At 41.0% G+C, this 21,072-nt stretch overlaps 1 protein-coding gene across 8 annotated transcripts in view; it reads right to left on the reverse strand.

Moving 5' to 3' along the window:
• Positions 1–669: 669 nt before the first annotated feature.
• The window catches only part of FZR1 (fizzy and cell division cycle 20 related 1), a 108,500-nt gene continuing 88,097 nt past the window's right edge, over positions 670–21,072 (reverse strand). For 7 of the 8 annotated variants that reach the window (XM_020969388.2, XM_020969387.2, XM_078154018.1 and 4 more), the window contains 6 exons: positions 18,155–18,339; positions 15,478–15,711; positions 14,446–14,550; positions 11,265–11,357; positions 7,170–7,269; positions 670–4,409 (listed from right to left, as the gene is read on the reverse strand). In XM_020969388.2, coding sequence (XP_020825047.1) covers positions 4,408–4,409; positions 7,170–7,269; positions 11,265–11,357; positions 14,446–14,550; positions 15,478–15,711; positions 18,155–18,339 — 719 coding nt within the window. In that variant the 3' untranslated portion in view covers positions 670–4,407. The remainder of the gene's footprint in view (positions 4,410–7,169; positions 7,270–11,264; positions 11,358–14,445; positions 14,551–15,477; positions 15,712–18,154; positions 18,340–21,072) is intronic. The other variant, XM_078154020.1, reaches the window with a different exon arrangement.

The following is a 21,072-nucleotide window of genomic DNA, read 5'->3' on the forward strand; positions in this document are numbered from 1 at the left end:
TCCATTAAGTGCTGCAGTCACCAGATAAACTCCCTCACAGAGGCTCAAACACAAACTTGTTTGTCATCTTTAACTCTTTCTTCACCATCTAAGCTGCCACCTGGCTCCAATCTGCTTTTCCAAGAACACATTTCTTCCTTACCACTGCCTCTCAGGAGCCCTACTTTCCCTCACGGTCCAGTCCAATAATTCTTACAACTGCCTTCCTAACCCCAATTATCTTTTAATTGGCATGTGTTTTGAATATACTCACATGAGTACACTTCAAAAGATGATGAATTTTCTGAGGTCAGAAACAGTTTCCTGTGCAGTGCCGGGCACCCAGTGCTTGCTCAATAAATAGCTGGATTAAAAGGGACAGATTTCCCCTGGAAACATCTGAGCTGAAGTGGGTATAATTTTGCTCAGAGACAAGAGCTAGACGAGATGATCTCTGATGGTCAGAGATGAAGGAGTTAGGAACCCAGGGCACACTACCAGAGGGGTCATAGTATTGGCTTTGCATTAAAGTTGCCAGCCCATCTCATAAAAGGCCAGTGCACCCATCTATTTAACTGCTGGAGGCCATCCAAAAAAGAGGAAGGTTGGGGAGAAGGAGTCAGTGTCATGCAAGTGTCAGGGTGATAGAACTCACATGTCAAGCTTTTGACAAAGAGACAGGGGTCAAGCTTAAAGTTACAACTTGTTTAATGCCAGTTACATTGCTTTACATGAAAAACTTACTGTTCTCTCAATATATACTTTCCACCTTTTGATGCAATATGTGGGACAAGCCTCCCACTCTGTGGACTGGCCTGTAATAAATTCTGGGGGAAGAATTCCCCACTCTTCCCCAAACCACCTCAAAACTGTACAACTTAGTAATGTCACAGATCATACATGGAAAATACAATATTTCACTTTTTTGTTGTCTCATTTACAAGTTGAATTCAGCAGACGCTGGACAGCCAATTGTTTCGCACGATCAATGACACAAGATTCTATGCACAGATCTAGGCATGCATACAGCTCCCCCTCCCGCCCCCGAACACACACATGTAACCAGTGAGATACCTTTTCTGAGGGCAGTTCCCTGAACTTGTTGAATTCCTTTGGCAACTGCACAGGGCAGGGGATGGGGACAAGGTGGGAGTTGGTTTTATCAATGAAAAACAGAACAAAAACAAGAACTAAAAAATATATATATGTACACACGTACACACACACACACACACACACACACACACACACACACACACACACACACACACACACACACACACACACACACACACACACACACACACACACATATATACACACATATTTCTTCTCCCAGCAAAGTCTCTTTGGTGCCCCTGGGCAGTCAGATAAACTTCCCTAAGGATTCTTGACTATGAATGACAACTGGGCCTACAATAGAACTCACAGGCTTCAATGGCCTTTTTTCCCAGGGCTGTGAGGCTTGGGTGAGGGATTAATTCCACTGGGAAGATGCTCTTTCTGCCTCTAGTTAGGTGAGGGATGAAATTCGGTTTCTCAGCTGTCCAGTTTAATCACGTTTGATTTTAAGAACAAAAATTTTAAGAGGCATGAAAATAATGTGCACACTCATCGGCCATTAAAAAAAGCAACAAGCTGGTAAACTCTGGAGACTTGGCTGGTTATTCCCCTTTACTATCCTCCTCATGCTTTTCTGAGGCTGAGTTTTATGAAAATCATGAGCTGATTTTCAACACATGAAACAAACAAAAAAAACCCCCACCACAAACAAATACATACACGCACGCGCACACACACACACACACACACACACACACAGACATATGGGAGCGCTCAAGGAAAATCACAGAGCAAAGGAAACATTATTTCAAAAAGCAGAGTTTTCCAATAAATCCAAATAAAATTCTCACCTATGCTTTGAATATTCTCTTTTTAGCTTAGAAAAAACTACAGTGTAGACCTAAGAGAAAGGTGAGGCCTGGTTGGGCATTTCAACTGTAACCTAAGGCATCAGGGATTGACTTTCAAGTTAGGAAGCCAAGAAAACCTTGGCTTGTTGGCAAGACCCCTCTTTTTCTCTGCCTCAGTCTTGTCTCCTACCAGCTCACTGCTCTACTTCATAATGTTTACAGTTGCCCTGTCACAATCTTTCCAATGGCACGGCTGGGTAGTGGAGCATGTGGACCCCCCAAAGGAATGGGTGGCTTTCTTGTTTCATCTTTTTCAACCTGGGGTTTTCAAAGTACCCTGCAATTCAGGGCAGGTATGGGGATGTTCCTCACACATACACATACGTGACCAGCACGAAAGGCATTGAGTCTTTCCTGGAACTTCAATCAGTTGCCTTTCCCCAACATCTCACCACCCAGGCTCAGTGCTCTTTCCTACTCCAAGACCAGGCCCTCACTGGCTTAAACCTCTGAGGTAGGAACTGCTGTGACAGGCTGCTAATTTCTACATGAGTCACAGAAGCCTAGGCCATGTCATTCCAGCTTAAAAGGTAGATATGCGAGGGCACGGAAGGGGAAGGCAAAAGACTGAAAGGCTCAAATGGTAGTTTGGCTTCAACAGCTCTTATAGGCTACAATAGGCACACCTAGGTTGGCCAAAGAACTGTCAAAAGGGTCAAGGGTGGAGGAAGAGCCAGGCACTGGGTTTCAAGGATCTTCTTGCCTAAAGCTCTAAGGAACACACATTAACTACAATTTGTCAGGTCCAAATTGTCCAATTCTTTCTTAAGGAGACTGCTCTTCAATGGGGTTATTATGCAGGAGTTATTAATCCCTGACTGACCTCTTTACTCAGAACTCACACGTTCCACATGGTTGGGTAGAATACTACTGAAAGGAAAAAGCAAAACGAGGAAAACAAAGAGACAGAACAGACTGACATCCAGTTACAGTGGGGAAAGGGAACAGGGATGAAGGCAAAATGTACAGTAGGATTGAGGATTAGCACAGAGATAGGAGTAAAGGACTGCAGGGAGCGGAAGCAATGTTTTCTTTAAGCAAAAAGCCACAGAAACTGCCCTTCCAAGGTTCCCTACACTGTACCACTCAAAGCACAAAGAACCCCACTTGTCCAGTAGGAAACAAAAGAATTAAGATTTCACTCTGAAAAGCTTTGATCTAATAAAGATAAAAAAAAAAGCTGGTGTCCAGATTCATAAACACATGATGCCCCTTTCTTTTTCCATTCAAAAGAATGACAATTTGAAATAACTTGTTTTCTTTGATAGCAAATCCAACCCAATATCACCTCATCCTTAAAAAAAAACCAAAAAACAAACCAAAAAACAAAACCAACCAACCCCCCACCCTTTTTTATGACCCACGTGGTGCTATGACCTACGTGGCAGTAGACAGGGTAGCCCAAACATTCCTTGGTACTGCTAGAACTTTCACACACTGGTCATTTCTTCCCATAAGGCTAAGACAGAGAGATGAGGTTTGAATGGGTCACATTCTCAATGATATTGTTTCCTTAAAAAGCCATTTTAATTGAGCTGCAATGAAATCCTTTTTTCTGCTGTCTCCAGGGAGGCCTTCGTGGTTGTTAAACCCTGAACCATTTAAGTGCTGGATGTCACCATTCTGTGTTAAGCTGGGGGGTTCAATCTGCCAGTATAAGCTGTCCCACCTGCACAAATCATCACACTGAAGTACAGTAGAGCTGTTTGGCCTTACAGTTAAGAGTGTGTGGCATGCACTGGAGAACACATAGTACGGCATTTCACTCTCTTTCTGGATGGTCACTCCTAGCTTTGGCACCTTCTGGGGGCTGGAAATCCGAAATCCCAGCTGTGAATCCCTTGAAAGGTCACTGTTTCTTAACTCCCATCCCATTATACATGAGAAAGTTTGGCTCCAAAGGGCCTTGGCTTCTAAAGCAGCCCATTTAAACAGAGGGGTATGGAGCTGCCATGACTTTAAGGTCACATGCAGCCTGACGTTTCCCCTGACCCCCAGTCCCCATTTCCCCCAGACTACACCAATGACAAAAAAGGAAGTTCATTCGTCCCTTCCCAGAGATGATGGAGCCGAAGAGGTAACCTTGTTCTCAAGCTGAGCTGGTCCTGGCCACACCAATTCTGTCTGGTGTGTGAAATGGAGATGCTGCCCATTTTGGTTCTCTTCTGTTTGCCCTTCGTGAAGAATGGGCTCCTCCTCAAATCTGAGTAGTTCTCCCCAGTCTTGTCCCCTTCCCAAATACTGTTCAACAGAGTTCACAATCAGGTATTTAATAAGAATCTTGAAGGTTTCTCCAGGTCCACCTACCCGCCCTACCCCGTTTATCTTCCAGATGATAACTGGGGTTCCATGCATGTTGATTAGTGGTTTTTCCCTATACAACGTAGTGTGGTCCTGGTGTGTGGGCTTGGGGAGTTACCGGATTCTAGTAAAGAGATTTAGGACAGATACAGATTCCTGAAAATAAAGAGGAGAAAAGAATGTTGAACAAGAAACAACTGGCATCTATTAAGCATCAATGAAACACATTTGGGTTTAAGGTAAGCAGGAACTTGCAGACAACTGGAGTTGTCCAACAATGAAAGGAACTGCTTTAAATAGCAGTCCAAGGTCTTCAAGCAGAAATTAGATTGAGATTCCTATACTGAGGAAAGGGGGTTGAGGATGAGAGAAGAAGAATATAAGAAAGAGATCAGATGACCTCTTAAGTCCTCTCCAGTGCAGGGATTCAAGGATTTTATATACAGTGGTTGCTACTTTTCTAGGCAGTTTCGTATTCACAAATAAATGATTTCCTTTAGACCTTACGATCCTATGTACATCTGAACAGTGCTTTCCAGTCTGTATGGTCTGAAACACTCATTATATCTCACATCACTTCCAGGAAAGCAGCAAAGCAGGTATATTTTGTCATTATTTCACAAATAAGGAAATAAAGCCTCTGGAGAGGTGAAGTGATTTACAGTTATTAAATCCAAGGTCACCCAGCTAGTTAGTGATAGATCTGGAACTGAATTCAAGAATGCTAAGCGGTAGATAGGACTTTAGAGGTTACTTAGACCATTCAATTAATATCTAGGTCTCTTAATTCAATCTCTTTCCATACCAGACCTTACCCTTCTTAATTCCAGATAGCAACCCTTTCTTAATTTTTTACTTTCCCAGACAGTAACTCAGTAACTTTATAGCAGAGGAACCAATTTATTCAACTGTAACCATAACTTTTTCATTAGAAAAGATTTTAGGCGGGGGAAAAGTGTAAAAAAGTAGAATGCTAGAACCTCAAAGTTGGAAAGGACCTCATGAAACCATGTGATTCACCAGGTGAATGTATAAGGGATTAGCTAGAGCAAAGGGGATAATTTTGAAGGACAGGTACCCTTATTAATCCAATCAACCACTAGGGAAAAAAAATAAAGCAGTAGGATAGAAGAGCGAGCACTGGACCTGAAATCAAAAGACCTGAATATGAATTCCATCTCTACCACTTAATAGTTTTGTGACCTAGGGCAAGTCAACTCAGGATATGCCTCAGTTTGTTCTTTTATAAAATGAAGGTTGGATCAGATGAACTCTAGACTTCTTTCAAGCTAACAATCTATTCCTCTATGAATGGCAGCCACACTGATTCTAGTGTGACAGGCAGAGATCAGCAGCCTAAAATCTAGGGCTTAAGGGTAAAAAGACTGACATTCTTAACTACAGGGACAAAACTTATAGGATAAAGAAGGGGTAGAGTTTCCTTACTATTTCCCAGTGGTCTGCCCTTGAGGTTCCACCTTCCCAAAACCACTCAAAGCACTTGAGAGCCGAAAAAAAATCAGTTCTCCAGCAAAGTTGCTAACAAAATGGACAAAGACTAAAAGCTCTCACTTCCAGTTCATATGAGTCAGAGAGAATTGTGCTGTGATCTACACAGTGTGCAATGTTTGCATTTCTGCCACATCAAGCTCTAAGTGTAGGCTGCTCTCCACCAAGAAGAAAGGTAAAGGAGCTTGAGGACACTGCGCTCCACTGCCCAGCCTTGCAAGAAGAATGAAGAGTTCCTTTAAAAAACGAAAGGGCTTCAATGTGAAAATAAAGAAGTAGATCCTGACTTACATGAGGAAGTGGGAGGGTAGAAGAATGTTACAGAAAGAAAGGGACGCACGAAAGCCTAACATTTGGAATCAAGAAACAGGTACAAGATTTTTCAGAAAGAACAAGGAGCTTGGAAGAAGCAGTTAACCTGTCATCCAATGAATAACGTGTATCTGTAGGTGCTATCAGGTGAAAAATCATCCAGTAACAGTAAGAAGTAGAAAAAAGCAATGGGGTAAAGGTGGCATTTTGCTAAAGGATAAACTCAAGCAGGCATCTGTTGACCTGGATAACAATAGATCTACTTTTGGGGAAAGTATATATCCAAGACTTGACAGAGAAAGTCCTAAGAATTATCAAACTAGAGGACTATGATCCTCTTCTGGTGATTCTCATGGGAAGAAGTAACACTGCTAGGAGAAACTAAAAAGTACTGTTAATGATTATAAAGCCTTGGACAATAAAATGAAGACCTTCAGGGTACAAGTGAAGTTTTCATCACTGCTGTCCATTGAAGACAAGGAATTCAAAAGAGAAAGATATATTTAGAAGGTGAAGAGCTAGCAAAGAAAATGGTGCCCGGGAATGGGATTTGTTTTTCTGGACCATATCTTAAAGTATAGTCAAGAGAGGCTTGTGGCCAGGATAGAGATACCTGTAAGTTCACAGAAGACAAAATTCAAGTGAGGAGCCAGCAATGAAAGTCATAGCTTCAGCTGTCTATAAACAAATGCACCAAGTATGGATAAGAAACAAGATGAAGTAGCGATCCAGCTGTGAGGAGGAAAATTTTATGTGAAAATTACTGGTAAGATCTGATTGAACATTGAGATCCAGGATTATGGTAGGACATGATTAAAAAAAAAAAGATAGGTAAAGAGGTGTGTGTGCTTAAGAGGAATAGCACTATTAGACATTAAGAAGATATACTCATGGCGTAGCTAGGTAGTGCAGTAGATAAAGCATTGGCCCTGGAGTCAGGAGGACCCGAGTTCAAATGCAGTCTCAGATCAGACACCTGACACTTACTAGCTGTGTGACGCTGGGGTGACAACCCCAACTGCCTCGCAAAAAACCAAACCAAACCAAACCGAACCAACCTCCCCCCCCGCGCAAAAAAAAGGAAGATATACTCACATGAGGAAACTGAGGAATCAGAATGGGGAAGCATGGTAGAAAACATCTGGGTGAAGATGAAGGCAAACAGAAACAGAAGCAACACTCTCAATGGAGAACACTATAGACAACCCAGACAGGAGGAAGAAATATAAATGAGGAGTTTGGGAAATGGATTACAAGTCTGTCAGAGGCATGATGTCATAGTGTTGGAGGGTTTAAATTATCTAGACATCTGCTAAGTTCTTAACAAAAACAGAGAGGTAATTTCTTGACTTGTCTTATTGCTAATTTCATCCTTCAAAAGGTAGACGAAGAAACAAGGGGAAATTCGATTCTGAATCAGGGAAGAACTAGTTGCCGAGGTAAGAAATGATGGGAACCTTGGGAGGCAGTGATCATCCCATCTTGGAGTCTGAGAGGTATAATCCCAAGGACTAAAAAGCAGGGAAAAATCAGCTCAGGAAAGATGTGAAGCTCTCAAGAATGAAATTTTGAAGACAGAAAGAAACAATGATGAAGAAAAAGTTTAAGTTGAAAAGAAACAAAAATGTAACCACAGATAATTCACCCTCAACTTAGATTTTAGAAGAATATGTACAGAAGATAGAGGCAAGAGCAGATAAAAGACGATGAATATAAAAACCACAGCATGGTAATGTAAGAATGATGTCAGGAGTGTTAAAGGTAGGAATAGGCTGAAGTTCTCAAGAAAACTAAGAAAAGTAGAGAAAAGAGAAGCAGCAAGAATGAGATAGCATTACTCCTTGGAGAAGACTGGGTGATAAAGGATGACAACAGATAAAATTTCTCAGTGTTTATTTTGCTTTATTTTATTTAATGAACTTCGCTGGAAAGTATTAAACAACAATAGCTAACAGAGAATTAGTACTCAGATAACTAAGGAGCCTAGGTAAGAGAGCACCAAGCTGACCTTGGTGAATGTAAGCCGACAGGTCCAGAGGAACCGCCTCCTTAGATCCTGAAAGAATTGGAAGATGTGACTGATGATATTACTGTCAGTAACCTCTGAAAGACTATGCAAGACTGGGAGAGGTACCTAAAATGTTAGAGAAGAGCACATGTTCTGATTTTCAAAAAAGAAAAGAAAATGGTCTTGAAACAAGGAAGACCTCCTTTCAAAGTGTGTCCTGTCTGACATCCTAGCTCCGCAACCCTGGCAAATACATTAATCTCTGGGAGATTAACTCTTTAAGACTCTACAAAGTATGGAAGGTGCTGACCTATGTTGGTAGTGGGGTTTTGGTCACTCAGGAAGAGTTCCCTGGCAAAATTCTAGAATATATTATTAAAGGTATAACTAGTGAACATGTAGAAAAATAAACAAAGATCACAAAGAACCACCGCGGCTTCATCCAAATTTCATGACAGACTAATCTTATTTCTTTTCTGAGAGAGTTACAAAACTGGTAGATAAGGGGAATGCTTTAGATATAGTTTACCTAGGTTTTTAGCAAAGCATTTGATAAAAGTCTTTCATGCCATTTTAATGGCAAAGATAAAAGAAATGTGGGCTAAGTGATAGTACAATTAAGAGGAACTGGCTGTGGATCCTAAAAGCAAAAATTAATGGTGTGATGTCCTACTGTAAGGCAGACTCTAGTGGGAGTGCTACAGGTATCTGTGTTTGGCCTTCTGCTATTTAATGCTGTTATCAATGAACTGGATAAAGGCAAAGACGTTGAGTTTATTACATTTTCATATCGCACAAAATTGGAAGGGATAGCTACTACCACACTGGATACCAGGGATAGGATTCAAAAAAATCTTGATAGTTTAAAACATGGATATACATCTAATGAGATGAAGTTTACCAGGAATTTGTTAAAGTCCTATATATGGATGAAAAAAAAATCAACTTCATAGGTTTAAAATAGGAAACTGAGGAATGATTAGATCACAGACAGAAAATGCAATGTGAGACTACAACCAAGACAGTTAAAGTGATCTTAGGAAAGGAACAGGGCCTAGATTTGAGATTTTATTAGTATAAGGGAACTCCTGGGTGACAAAAATCCCACTACCAACATAGGTCAGCACCTTCTCTGTACCTTACAGAGTCTTAGAGAGCTGCCTAGCATCATGAAAGATTAACTTACTTGCCTAGGGTTTCAGAGCTAGTATGTCAGATGCAGGACACACTCTGGAAGGTCTTCCTTTTTTCAAAGCTGGCTATCTCTTACACTACTGCTCTCTCATTAAGAGATGCCTGGTATTTAGTGTGTGCTAGTCAGACTATATAATGGAGTATTCTATTCCATTCTAGGTACTACATTTTAGAAAAAAAAGACATAAAGTAGTTCATATTGCAGAGGATCATTTGAAAGAACTGGGGTTATTTAGCCTGGAGAGTAAAAGATTTGGTAGGTGTTTTCAAGTACCTAAAGGGCTAATATTATCTATAAGAAGTATTAGATTTGTTCTGTTTGTCCCCAGACATTAGAAGTAGGAGAAATAAATGAAATTTGAAAAAAGGGAATGCCTACATTGTACAGAACAGGAAACTAAGGCTCAAGGAGAAGGAACCACAGAACTCAAAATTTAAATGTACAAGGGCCAGAAAATGTCAACTAAATAAATTTCCCTCATTTCACGGATAGGAAAATTGAAGCCCAGTTTTTCATAACATCTCCACTTATTCCTAAACTTCTGAATCCTCATGTTCTCTAAAAATGAAGGTTTTTTTGGTTTCTATTTTTATTTTTTAACAATCTTTCCCTTTCCTTGTCTAGTATTTCCATCTACTAGGGTGACTCAGAAATGGTCAAGTTCATTTTCTAAGTCTATCTTCTTTTGACAAACATCAGCATATCTCCAACCTAATTTTTAACTGTGCACTCTCAATCCACTACATAGGCATATTTAATCATACACACTTCAAAGTGTAGTAATACATATATGTAGGGGATCGAGCACATACAATATGTTTATGTATACAAAGAATGATATACTTTATACCTCTAATGTGGGTGTGGATGAGGGTAGTGTGAGAAAACAATCCCGCCTTAAATTAAACTGAATAAATTAAGATGTGGTTCTGCAAGCCTGGTCTAAATCAGTCACTTGCTTTCTGAAAAGGGACAGAAATACTTTCCTATGTCCTTTGGTCCACTATTTCATAATGGGATCATTCAGCAAATTCACCTTATGTTTAATATCTAGCCTGACATAAACCATAAGGATTGAATAAAAGTGGAGCCAAGAGGCATTCTGTCCCATGGCCAGGAAAGTCTGAAAATCCAAAAGAAATCACTGCAAGACAAGCATTGTTCCACTACTACCTGTTGAAATTCTATCCATCCTTCAGGACCCAGATTTCATTCTACTTCTCCCAAGAAGCCTTCTTCCATTCCCCCAGCTGAAAATGCTCTCCTTTTCCTAAGAAAGCTGTAGTACTTTCTTCACTTCTTTTATATGGCACTTACAAAAACATGTAACAGTTATTTGTATACATGACTTATATCCTTTTCTTGATGGTAAATTTCCTGAAGGCAGTGGTAGTGTCTTATTTATCCTTCTATCTCCTCCAGTCCTTTCACTTAACAAATGTTTGTAGAATAAGCAGTACACACATAATTTAAGCATCCACAATGCACTGTTAGGTACTTATGGAAAATAATTAGTAAATGATAACTACTGTGTTTATGTCATGCTTTTGTGATTTATAAAATTCTTCACAAATACCCTTTGAGGCATGTGTGTGCAGGTACTATTATCCCTATTTTACAAATGAAGAAACTGAGGCTAAGAAGGATGAAGTGATCTATGGCAGCACCAAACCTTGTAGCTCCAAGGCTGGCAATTTTCCCACTGCACTATATCCTTATAGAGAGTACTGACTAATAGAGGATATACCCACACGCCCATTCACACACACCACAGCAAGAAGATGAAGGATGTAAAAGTCATAAAAAGCTGAACAAATGAAGACATAGAGACCAGCCAGTATATACATTCAGACTACATGAAGAGGGACCTAACCAAGTCCAGACACAGCTTTCCTTAGCTGGATACCTCATGGCTCTTGGACACCTCAGGGAGCTCAAGGGCCTCAAAAGGAGAACACCCAAACCATTCTATCATAATATACTTTACCTTTGTTGAACGTGTTTTGCTAAAAACATTCCAAAATCTCAGAGTTTCATCTCCAGCACCTGTAACTATGGCCTCTCCATCAGGAGACATTGCCTGAGAGAGGAAAGGAAAACACACTGGTATCAATTTTTTCTTATTAATTACTCCTTTTTGGTCAACTGTTAGTGGGTAAGAATTCCACCCAAACAAATCTCTTCCTTGGGGCCAGGCTTAAATACTGAGATATCAAGGGGGAATTAACTCATAATACTATAGCTATAATTTTCTCTTCCTATATCTTAATACTGAGACCTCAAGGGAGAATTACTGTTCCATCTACAATAACTAAGTAGCTATAACTCTTCTCCCTTCTGCCCCTGCCCCACCCGCCGCATTATGTCTAAATCTCCCATAGGGAAGGAATGTACAAGATTCTAGAAGCCCAGCTGCAGAGGATCTCCTCATACGGTCAGATGGGTTCAGTTACCTGCCTTCAAGCAGGTGAACTTCTAAATTAGGGATGAAAGACTGCAGATGAAAAATTTTTATTTCAAGTGTTGCTCAAGGCAGCAGATGAATTCTAAAACTGTTCAATGTCAAACAAATCTGAAGGCAAAAAGAAGCATAGTCTTATTGCTCAGTCTCCCAAACATGGCACATGCCTTCAATATCCACATGAATTATTCACACAGTATAGGAGGGAGATGAGGGGGAGAAAGCAGAATACAGAGAAGATCATCTGGTGTCTTAGTTAGCACTTTCCACCAAATCTCTTTCAAGGAATCTTGATATTCCATGCAGTGTGAACAGGAGCTCTGTGAGAAAATCTTGATGCAATATTCCCTGCCTTAAACTTACTAAGCAGAGGCAGTATGAAAGTGTGGGGACAGTATTGGGAGTCAGAAAGATCTGAGTTCAAACCCAATCTCTAACACTTCTGGATGTGTTGGAGGAAATTCCCACTCCTCCATGAAACCAGATCCTCTGTATATTTGCATAAATTTGCATGTATGAAATCTACCTTAAAAATACTTAAAGAAACACCATGGCATAGTGGATAGAGAGTTGGCCTTGGAACTAGTATCCCCAGGGTTTAAACCTTGCCTGTGACACTGATAAGTTACTTAACTTGACCATTCTCTAGGCAACTCTCAAAGACTATTAGCTGCAGAGGGGGATGTTGTAGGGAGTTCCTACAAGGTGCTTAATAGGAGCTCCCTACACTAAAGAAATTCCAGGTCTAGTGCCCACCTCTGCCCCTATTCAAAAAAACATACGAGAAAGAGATATTTTTTCCCCCAATATGAGAAAAGGCCTAGTTTACTCAATTTTGTGTCAAGATTTCTCTGGCCCTCATTTATCAAAGAAATATTCTATACCCCAAGACAAGTCACAGAATCATAAAATCTTAAGAGATGTAAGAGACTTAAAAAGGTCCCCTAGTGCAACGTGCCTGATGCATGAAATGCCTCTTCTGCAATGTTTCATAACACAGTTGATACAGAGGACCTGCCAAATAGCTGTATGTACGTGTTTTTTCCTACCTGACCCAGCCTGGGTGTGGTGATTCAAGGGTCAGGAAAAAGGGAGACAGAATGGGAGGAGTAGGATACAGTCAAGAGGAGAAGGGCTATCAATTTTCTAAAAAGTAATATCCTTTGGCAGTCAAAGTTCTGAAGCCCAGGAACAATTTACTGTGAAATGGCAGTTGGGAAAGACTATTGTACAACACGTGTAACAAGTGGTCATCCCACTTTTGTTTGTCAGGACTTCTAGAAGAAGTGATTTATTGCCACCCAAAGCAGGCTATTCCTTTGTTGGATGGGGAGGAAGAAAGGAAACAAGCTTTTATTAAGCACACACTATGTGCCGGCCATTGTAGTGAGTGCTTTATAAATACTATCTCACAATGTCACCCTCATAATAACCCTGGGAGGTAGGTGCTATTATTATCCCCATTTTACCACTAAGGAAACTGAGGCAGATAGAAATTAAGTAACTCATCCAGGGTGACAGAGCTAAGTGTCTGAGAACAGATTTGATTTTATATCTCCCTGACTTTAGGCCTAATGCTCTATCCACTGTGCCACTTTGCTGCTTCTAACAGTCCTGGTTGTTAGAAGTTTTCCTTATACTGCCCTTCTATCCAATTCCCTCACTGATCTGAGTTTTGTGTTCTGGAATTAAGCAAAGGAAGCCTAGTCCTTCTTCCACGTGACAGCTATTCAGAAATCTAAAGACAAGCTCTCAACTCCTGTCTGTGGAACAGCCTTCTATGTGGTGTCTCTCCCTCTAGGCACTCTGCCTTTTAATCCATCCTGCATAAAGCTGCTCAAATCATCTTTCTGTGGCACAGGTCTGACCACGTTTCACACCGTTGCTCAAAAACCTTTAATAACACCTCCCAACACCTCTCCCTTTAGGGTAAAATAGATAGGGGATAAAGTACTGGACCTGGAGTCAGGAAGATCTGAGTTCAAATTCTGCCTTAGAAACTTACTTCTTGCTTAGTTACACTTATTTAAGTGACTTACCTGGACAAATCACTTAAGTGCTGCCTACCTCAGTTTCCCCATCTGTTAAATGGAGATAATAATAGCACCTACCTCCCAGGGTTGTTACTATTATTATTATTATCATTAAAATTAAAATTCCTTAGCCTGGAATTCCTTAAATTCAAGACCCTTCACAATTAGGCTTTATCCTACCTCTTCCTGGCCCTTATTTCACCTCACCCTTTTCAAATACTCCAGCCAAATCTGTTCCCGGAATTCACCACCATGCATCTCTAAGCATTCACACAAACCACTCCTTCCACCTGCTATTCATTTCTTATTCCTGCCTTTTGGAATCTTTCTCTCTTCCTCCTTCTTCAAGGCTCACTTAGGCTAACCCTCCCAATTTGTTAATATTCTTTCTCTCCTCAAATTTTCCTTCAGTGTCATGTCTTCTGTCTCTCTTGCTCCCCTCCTTTACTTCCTAACTTGTATTACCCTTACTTACATCCGTGTTCTGATCACCCACTCCCTCCTTGTAAGCTCTTTGACTAGACAGAATATTCATTACAATTTTGCTTTTATATGCTCAATGCCTAGCACACAGTAGACACTTAATGTTTCTTCAACAGAACTAAATCTATTTCAAGCCCCAAAGCACTCTGTAGCCAAATACATTTGGAAAACTCTGCTGTTCAGTGACTTACCAGATATAAAACTCGGTACGAATGTCCTGTCAGTTTGGCTACTTGTGTCAAGGAAGGGTATTTCCAGACGAGGATCTGGTTTTGTGAGTATCCATGTGTGCTCACCTGAGAGGGAGGAGGAACACAAAAAATTTAAAACAAGGGCAGCTAAGGATGATCGCTCTCCTGGGGTATGACTGGCACCCAGCTCCTGGATACCTCTGAGTGTGGGAGGTACTGTTCTGGGTGGAATCTAAAGTCTACCACCTGATTTAATATTTCAGAGAACAATTTAATAATTCATGTGTATTGCTGATTTAAAGGCATTTGAATTATACTTTTCTGCTAGCTTTCATAATGCTGAGCACATCATAAGCCAAGGGTTGACAATCCTTCTCAAGTGGTGTGCAAGATCTTAAATGATTCATTCCCTTGAGAGCAGGAGGTGGAGAAAGAAGGTATGTGCTAAATAACACATGTACTCAGGGGAAGTCCACAGATATATCATGCAAGGGGACAGATGCAAAGAAATGAAAAGTTAGAAAGGCACTTCAGAGGGTACCTAGTCCAACCTGTACTTTAACAGGAAAACAACAACATTCCCAACAAATGGCCAGCCAGCTTCTGCCTACAAACCCTTCAGTGATGGGAAACCCACTATCTCCAGGCTCTACTTTTGAAGAATTCCAACCATTAAGAGAGCTTTTGCTTACGTCAAGGCCAAATCTCTTTCTACAACTTCTCTGAGTGTTGCCTCAATCTGCGCCATACAGTGGCTCCCTCCTTCCCCAAAATTTAATGAACTCCAAGTTCCTGGAATTCACATGTCCCAGTAATCAGGAAGTGATGACATGTATTCAGGAGGACAAGGATAACAGAGGTTTTCCTCTCCTCTCCACCTTGTCCCCCCAAATATACTCAGATCTTTCTGCAACCACCACCAAAACACCAATAAGAAATATCCCATGTGAATTTCTTTGGCACACACCCTACAGGTTACCAAACCATGTTGACAGTTGTTCAAAAGACACTAGATGGCTTTCTGGCTCTTACTAGTTCATTGGCGTGTTTGGACCAGGCCAGGTTGCACACTTGAGAACCAGTATCAATACACTGCAGAGGCTGTCCTGTAAGTGTGTTCCAGAAGCGGATGCAGCGGTCAGCTGTTCCGCCACCTGATGCCAATAAGCCATGCTGGTGGGGAGACCAGGCGATTGCTTTCACAGCTGCTAGATGCTCGGTGTACTGTTGGACAGGACTTAAACTGGAGTGGTTCCAGACCAGAAGCTGAGGAAATAAGACAGAAGAGATGAAATCAACCCGTCAATCTAGGTTTTCTGGACCATGAGGCTGGTAATTTCAAAACAGTAAAGTGAATGATTCCTGAACTCCAACAGCTAGATCAGTCTTTGGTGGTCATCTCCTCTTTTACATATAGAGGAATTGCGGTCCAGCAGGGGAAATGACTTACCTAAGGTCATAAAGGAGTACTATTAGTGGACTGTGACTAGAACCAGAGGTTCACAGAACTTGAGAGAGAAAAGGGGTTTTAAAGATGATCTTGACTAACCATCTCATTTGACAGACAAGAAAACTCAAATCTATAGAGGTTAGGTCACATGCCCAAGGTCACACACATAGTAAGGAGCAGAGGCCAGATTCACTCCAAAGTCCTCTGACTCCAAATCTATTCAGACCATGTTATCTTTTCACAGATTCCTAGTCCCCTTAAACGAATGCCTTACAAGGATGTGTGCCTGATTCTGTCAGAAAAGTCAGATTTCACATGTAAAAGAAAGACTGCAGGGAAAGGGAAATATTTAACTCAAGAGAAATAACCATTAACAGTAGAATTTCAGGTCTTGGTGAGAAAAGGAGATGTTGGGAAAGAGGGTAGCCAAAGATCACACCATCTAAAATCACCTATAAATCAATCAATCAATCAACAAGCATTTAGTTGAGCATTCAAAGTGTATCAGGGACATATTGGGGCAGGTAGGTGGCTCAGCTCATAGATCTCCAGCCTTGGAGTCAGGAAGACTTCAGTTCAAATATGGCCTCAACACATAACACTACCTGTGTGACTGTGGGCAAGTCACTTAACTCCAACTGCTTCACACCAAAAAAAATGTATCAGGGGCTAGGGATAAAAAAAAAAAAAGCTGGCCCTGCCCTCAAGAATCTTACATTTTATTTGCAAGGCAAATGTACACATATAAATAGTATATATGAAATAAATACAAGGCAACTTAGAGAGAACGGCTTTAAAGGCCAAACAGAAGAGTCTGTATTTGACACGAGAACAAACAGGAAGCCACTAGAGCTTACTGAATAGGAAAATAACTGCATTAAACACCTATGCTTCTGGTTGTTATGCAGGCGTCAAGGATGGATTGGAGAAGGGAGAGACTAGACATGCAGAAAGACCAATTAGGAGGCTATTGCAATAGTTCAGGAAAATAGGTGACAAGGAGGTGGCTGTATCAGTAGAGAGAAGGGGACAGATGTGAGAGATATCGTGGAGGTAGAATTTATAAGACTTGACATCCTTTTCCTCCTCACGGCTAACATTTATTAAGTGCCAGGGACTTTACAATTGTTACTTCATTTGATTCTCACAACAGCTCTTAAAAGCAGGTACTATTATTCCCACTTTACAGATGAGGAAACTGAGGCAATCATGATTAAATGACTTGCCCAGAGTCACTCAGCTAATAAATGTGTGAGGCTGGAATTGAACTCAAGTTTTCTTAAGTCCAGGCCCAGGTCTCTGTCCACTGCACCACCTAGTTGCCTCCTGTGAGAAGAAGGAGAGTGAAGAGTCGAGGATAACTCCTGAGATATCAAAGCTGGGTAACTGGAAGAGGATGGCAGTGCCCTCAAAAGAAAAAGGGATATTTGGAAAAGAGACAGATTGGGAGAAAGAACTTAGTTCTCTTTTTGACATGTGAAAATAGGAATTACTACCATAACATATTTTAGTAGCTTTAAAATTTTATTAACCTGCTTTTTCTTCAATTTGACAAGATTTTTGAGGGCCAGGAGTTGTAATAATGATAAGGATGACGAGAACTCACCTTCATCTATCACTTTAATACTGACAAAGTGTTTTCCTCAGACAACCTGTTTTTTCCTCCCCCAATTTTTTTTTTGGGGGGGTAAGGCTTAAATGGGGTTAAGTGACTTGCCCAAGTTAAATGCTCAAACAACCTGTTAAACAGGCACACAAATATCCTCTTTCCCACTTTAAGGGTAGAGAAACTAAGGCTCTGTGGGGTAAAGTAGTCCCATTGGAATTACGTGCCAGAGACACGATTCAAGCCAATGTTGGCTGACTCTGACTCCTGTGCTTTTCCCACCCTACCCCATACCCTGCTGGGCCTGGGACAGTGATGGAGGGAACAGAGCAGATTTTCAATCACTTCTATACCACGTCACCTCGAACTGCCCTTTGAGAGAGGCAGGACATGGTCTCCCCAGACCCCAGATGAAGAAGAAAAGCCTAAGCAGCTGACAAATTGCATCACAGCACAGCTGAGACTATAAGCAAAGAGCAGAAATCCCTATTAGACTGCCAGGTGCTTGAGGAAGACACTGTTGTTTTTCCAACTCTGCATTCCTAGCATGGAACAAGAACTTTGTACATTGTAGATGCTTAATAATAAACTGGTTAATTGAGACACATGACTTTACCCTCGGTAATAGAGGAGGCGGCCAAACAGTTCCCTACCTTATTATCATTTCCACCTGATGCAAGAAGCTGGTGATCAGTGGACCACTTTAGCCCACACACCTCCTGCCGGTGACCTTGCAGCCGCCGTTCAGTCTGCACTGGGGGTGTTCGGATATCTCTCTGGAGAATCATTCTATCTCTGCTTCCAGAAGAAAGCTGGTCTGCATTCCAGGCCAACGCACCTAAGACAGAGAACCAATGACCTGAGAAAGTGTACGAGGCTGCCTCCAGGAAGTCAAACAGAAGCAGCCTTGACAGATAAGAAACTGTTCTATGAAGTCTTTTTTTCTGGAGAAGGCCAGAAATATGCAAAGCCTTCCTTGGAAAGTGAAGTGAGTTGAAAAATCCCTGTCTGCAAACTGCCAGACAAGAGAAATATTATGACTCCCTGAATTCCAGAAGGAACACTGGAGGTCACCAAGTCTGTGTGCCTGTCTGATGGCTGAATACTCTCCACACATCCTCAATAAATTGGTACCCAGTCAACAAGTATTTATTAAGTGACTGTTATGTGTCATGCACTACGCTAGGCTATGGGAACACAAATACAATGAAAAGTCCCCGCCCTCAAGGAACTGAAAGTCTGTAGCCATGTACCCATACAGACAATATGTCCATACACAGGCAAACACAAGGCTTTGTGTAGGAGGGAGCGCTTGGGCTGAGCAGCTGAATTCACCCTTCAAATTATGAAGAACTCACTTCAAAAAAATTATACATAAATATTATTTTATGCCTTCTTCTGTAACTCTGCCCGATCATCATACTGATCAGAATTCCCAATTCATTCAAAATTGTATGCCTTTACCATACTGTTGTGTTTGTATAAACACAGTTTATACTGTTTTGTAAAGCTGTTTTTCTGGTTCTGCTCACCTTATTTGGTGTCAGTTTACACAAGTCTACCCAGGTTTCTCCGAAACTATCCCCTTCATCATTTCTTCACAGTACAGTAATATTTCATCACATTTATATACCACACATAATTCAGCCATTCCCCAATTTATGAGCACCCTCCCTCAGATTCCCATACTTTGCTATTTCAAAAAAAAAGTTTGTGTGTGTGTGTGTGTGTGTGTATATGTGTGTACATATGTGGTTATATGTTTATTATGTGTATATAAAATGAATTTTCATATACCCTTGAGATGTGTTTTGCTTAGGACTAATCCCTCCCCCTTTCTCCCTGTTTCCTATTTCCTTGTTGAGTAAAATGTATTTTTGTACCAAACTCTGCGTACATTCTTTCTTCCTTTGAACACTTTAGATGAGAATAAAGTTCAAATGTCAGCCATTCTCCCCAAAGCTCTTCTCCTTATTTGCGTAGATGTTTACTTGGGCACCCTGATTACGTGGGGAAAATTTCCCTAACCTTCTTTTCTTTCCCCACCTAGTGTATTCCTCTTTTCCTCCCTTTCCATTCTTTTTTTAAGATCATTAAGACATGAGAACCACTTCCAGGCCTTGTCTAAATAGACTCCTGTGATCTCTGATGATGACAGGGTCCAGAAGAGAAAGACATATCAACTTCCCATATTAGAATATAAATAGTTTATCTGAAATTGATTAATCAAATCCTTCCTTCCTTCTCATGAAGCTTTGGTGAAATAAAAAGCAAAGCCCTTTGTTCCTTCCTTCAGGAAATTTAGGTTGGGCTCATGTTGCTGGATATCAACATGGTTTCCAATCTATGAAGTGAAATCCCTATTTAACTGTTTAGGTAATCTCCCCTCTCCCCTGGGACAAATTAAGGTTCCTTCTCTGTGTTACCTTCTTCATTGTTGTCCCTTATCATTGTTCATTCATGTTTACCTTTTTATGTTTGTATTAATTCTTGTATTTGAACCTCCAAATTTCTACACAGTTAGGTCTTTGTCTCATGGAGTTATTATCTTTTATATGGTCCATTCTAATTTTTCAGAGAGTTTGTTGCTTGGTTAAGGTTAAGCTGTTAATTCTCTTTCCAATCTTTTTCTTCCATAGCTCTCATTTCTTTTCCAATTTTTTTTCCCCCTTCAGGACTTGCATTTCATTGACAAAAACCTTTTCAACTCTTACTTTTCCTCTTTTTTAATTAAATGCTTCTTTCACATCTTCTAGGAATTCTAGCTGAATTTGTGCCCAAGCTGTGTTTTCCTTTGAGGCTTTGCGAGATGTTTGGTAACCATTTGCTTCTTCTGGGTTTGTGTCCTGAGCATTCCTGCCACCATAACAACTCTTCATGGTGAGATTTTTTTGTTTGCTTGCTTGTTTTTTCTTCCAGCCCAGTTCCTGACTCTAGACTTCATGCTATTAGGGCTGGATTTTGTGCACTTCTGTAGGGAAAATCTGGGCTGGTCCAGCTGCTTTCCTTAGTTAATGAATACTGTGCTGTTCTAAGATTTCAGGATAGCTCAGCATGGGGACTTGGAAGCTTTCGGCGCTCCCAAAATTGTCTGATCCAAGGCACAGTCTGAATACAAACCTGGTTTGAACTCCGCAAGTTCCTGACCTTGGTTTGGGGCTGAACAGGAGTAGATTATTGCTGAACTCAGTCACTGTCAGCTAGCTAGGAAGCCCAGCTGGTTCAGAGTTACAAAAGTGCAGGTTCCCCTTTGATTTGTGATTTCCACCTTAGCTATTCCTCTGCAGACTTCAAACTGGGATGGAGGCTGGAAATGATACTCCACTCTGCTCCTGGAATCTGAGTCACACTTTTATTGTTTGATTCTCAACTTGCTCCTACCTGTGCATAGTGCCTAGGGCCTGGGGGAAATGAAGGGAAAAGGTCCTTTTGTCAATGCCCTTCGGATCTGTGACTCAGAATTGGGTAGTGGGCAACAAAGCTGACAATTTGCACTTGTCCTTCTTGTGGGGTCCCAGTACAGGTCTGGTGCCCCTTCTTATCTCAATTCAGATTCTCTTTGGATGTTAGA

Source organism: Phascolarctos cinereus, unplaced genomic scaffold, assembly GCF_003287225.1.
Source record: "Phascolarctos cinereus isolate Bilbo 61053 unplaced genomic scaffold, phaCin_HiC Scaffold_4;HRSCAF=312, whole genome shotgun sequence".
NCBI classification, from domain to species: domain Eukaryota; kingdom Metazoa; phylum Chordata; class Mammalia; order Diprotodontia; family Phascolarctidae; genus Phascolarctos; species Phascolarctos cinereus.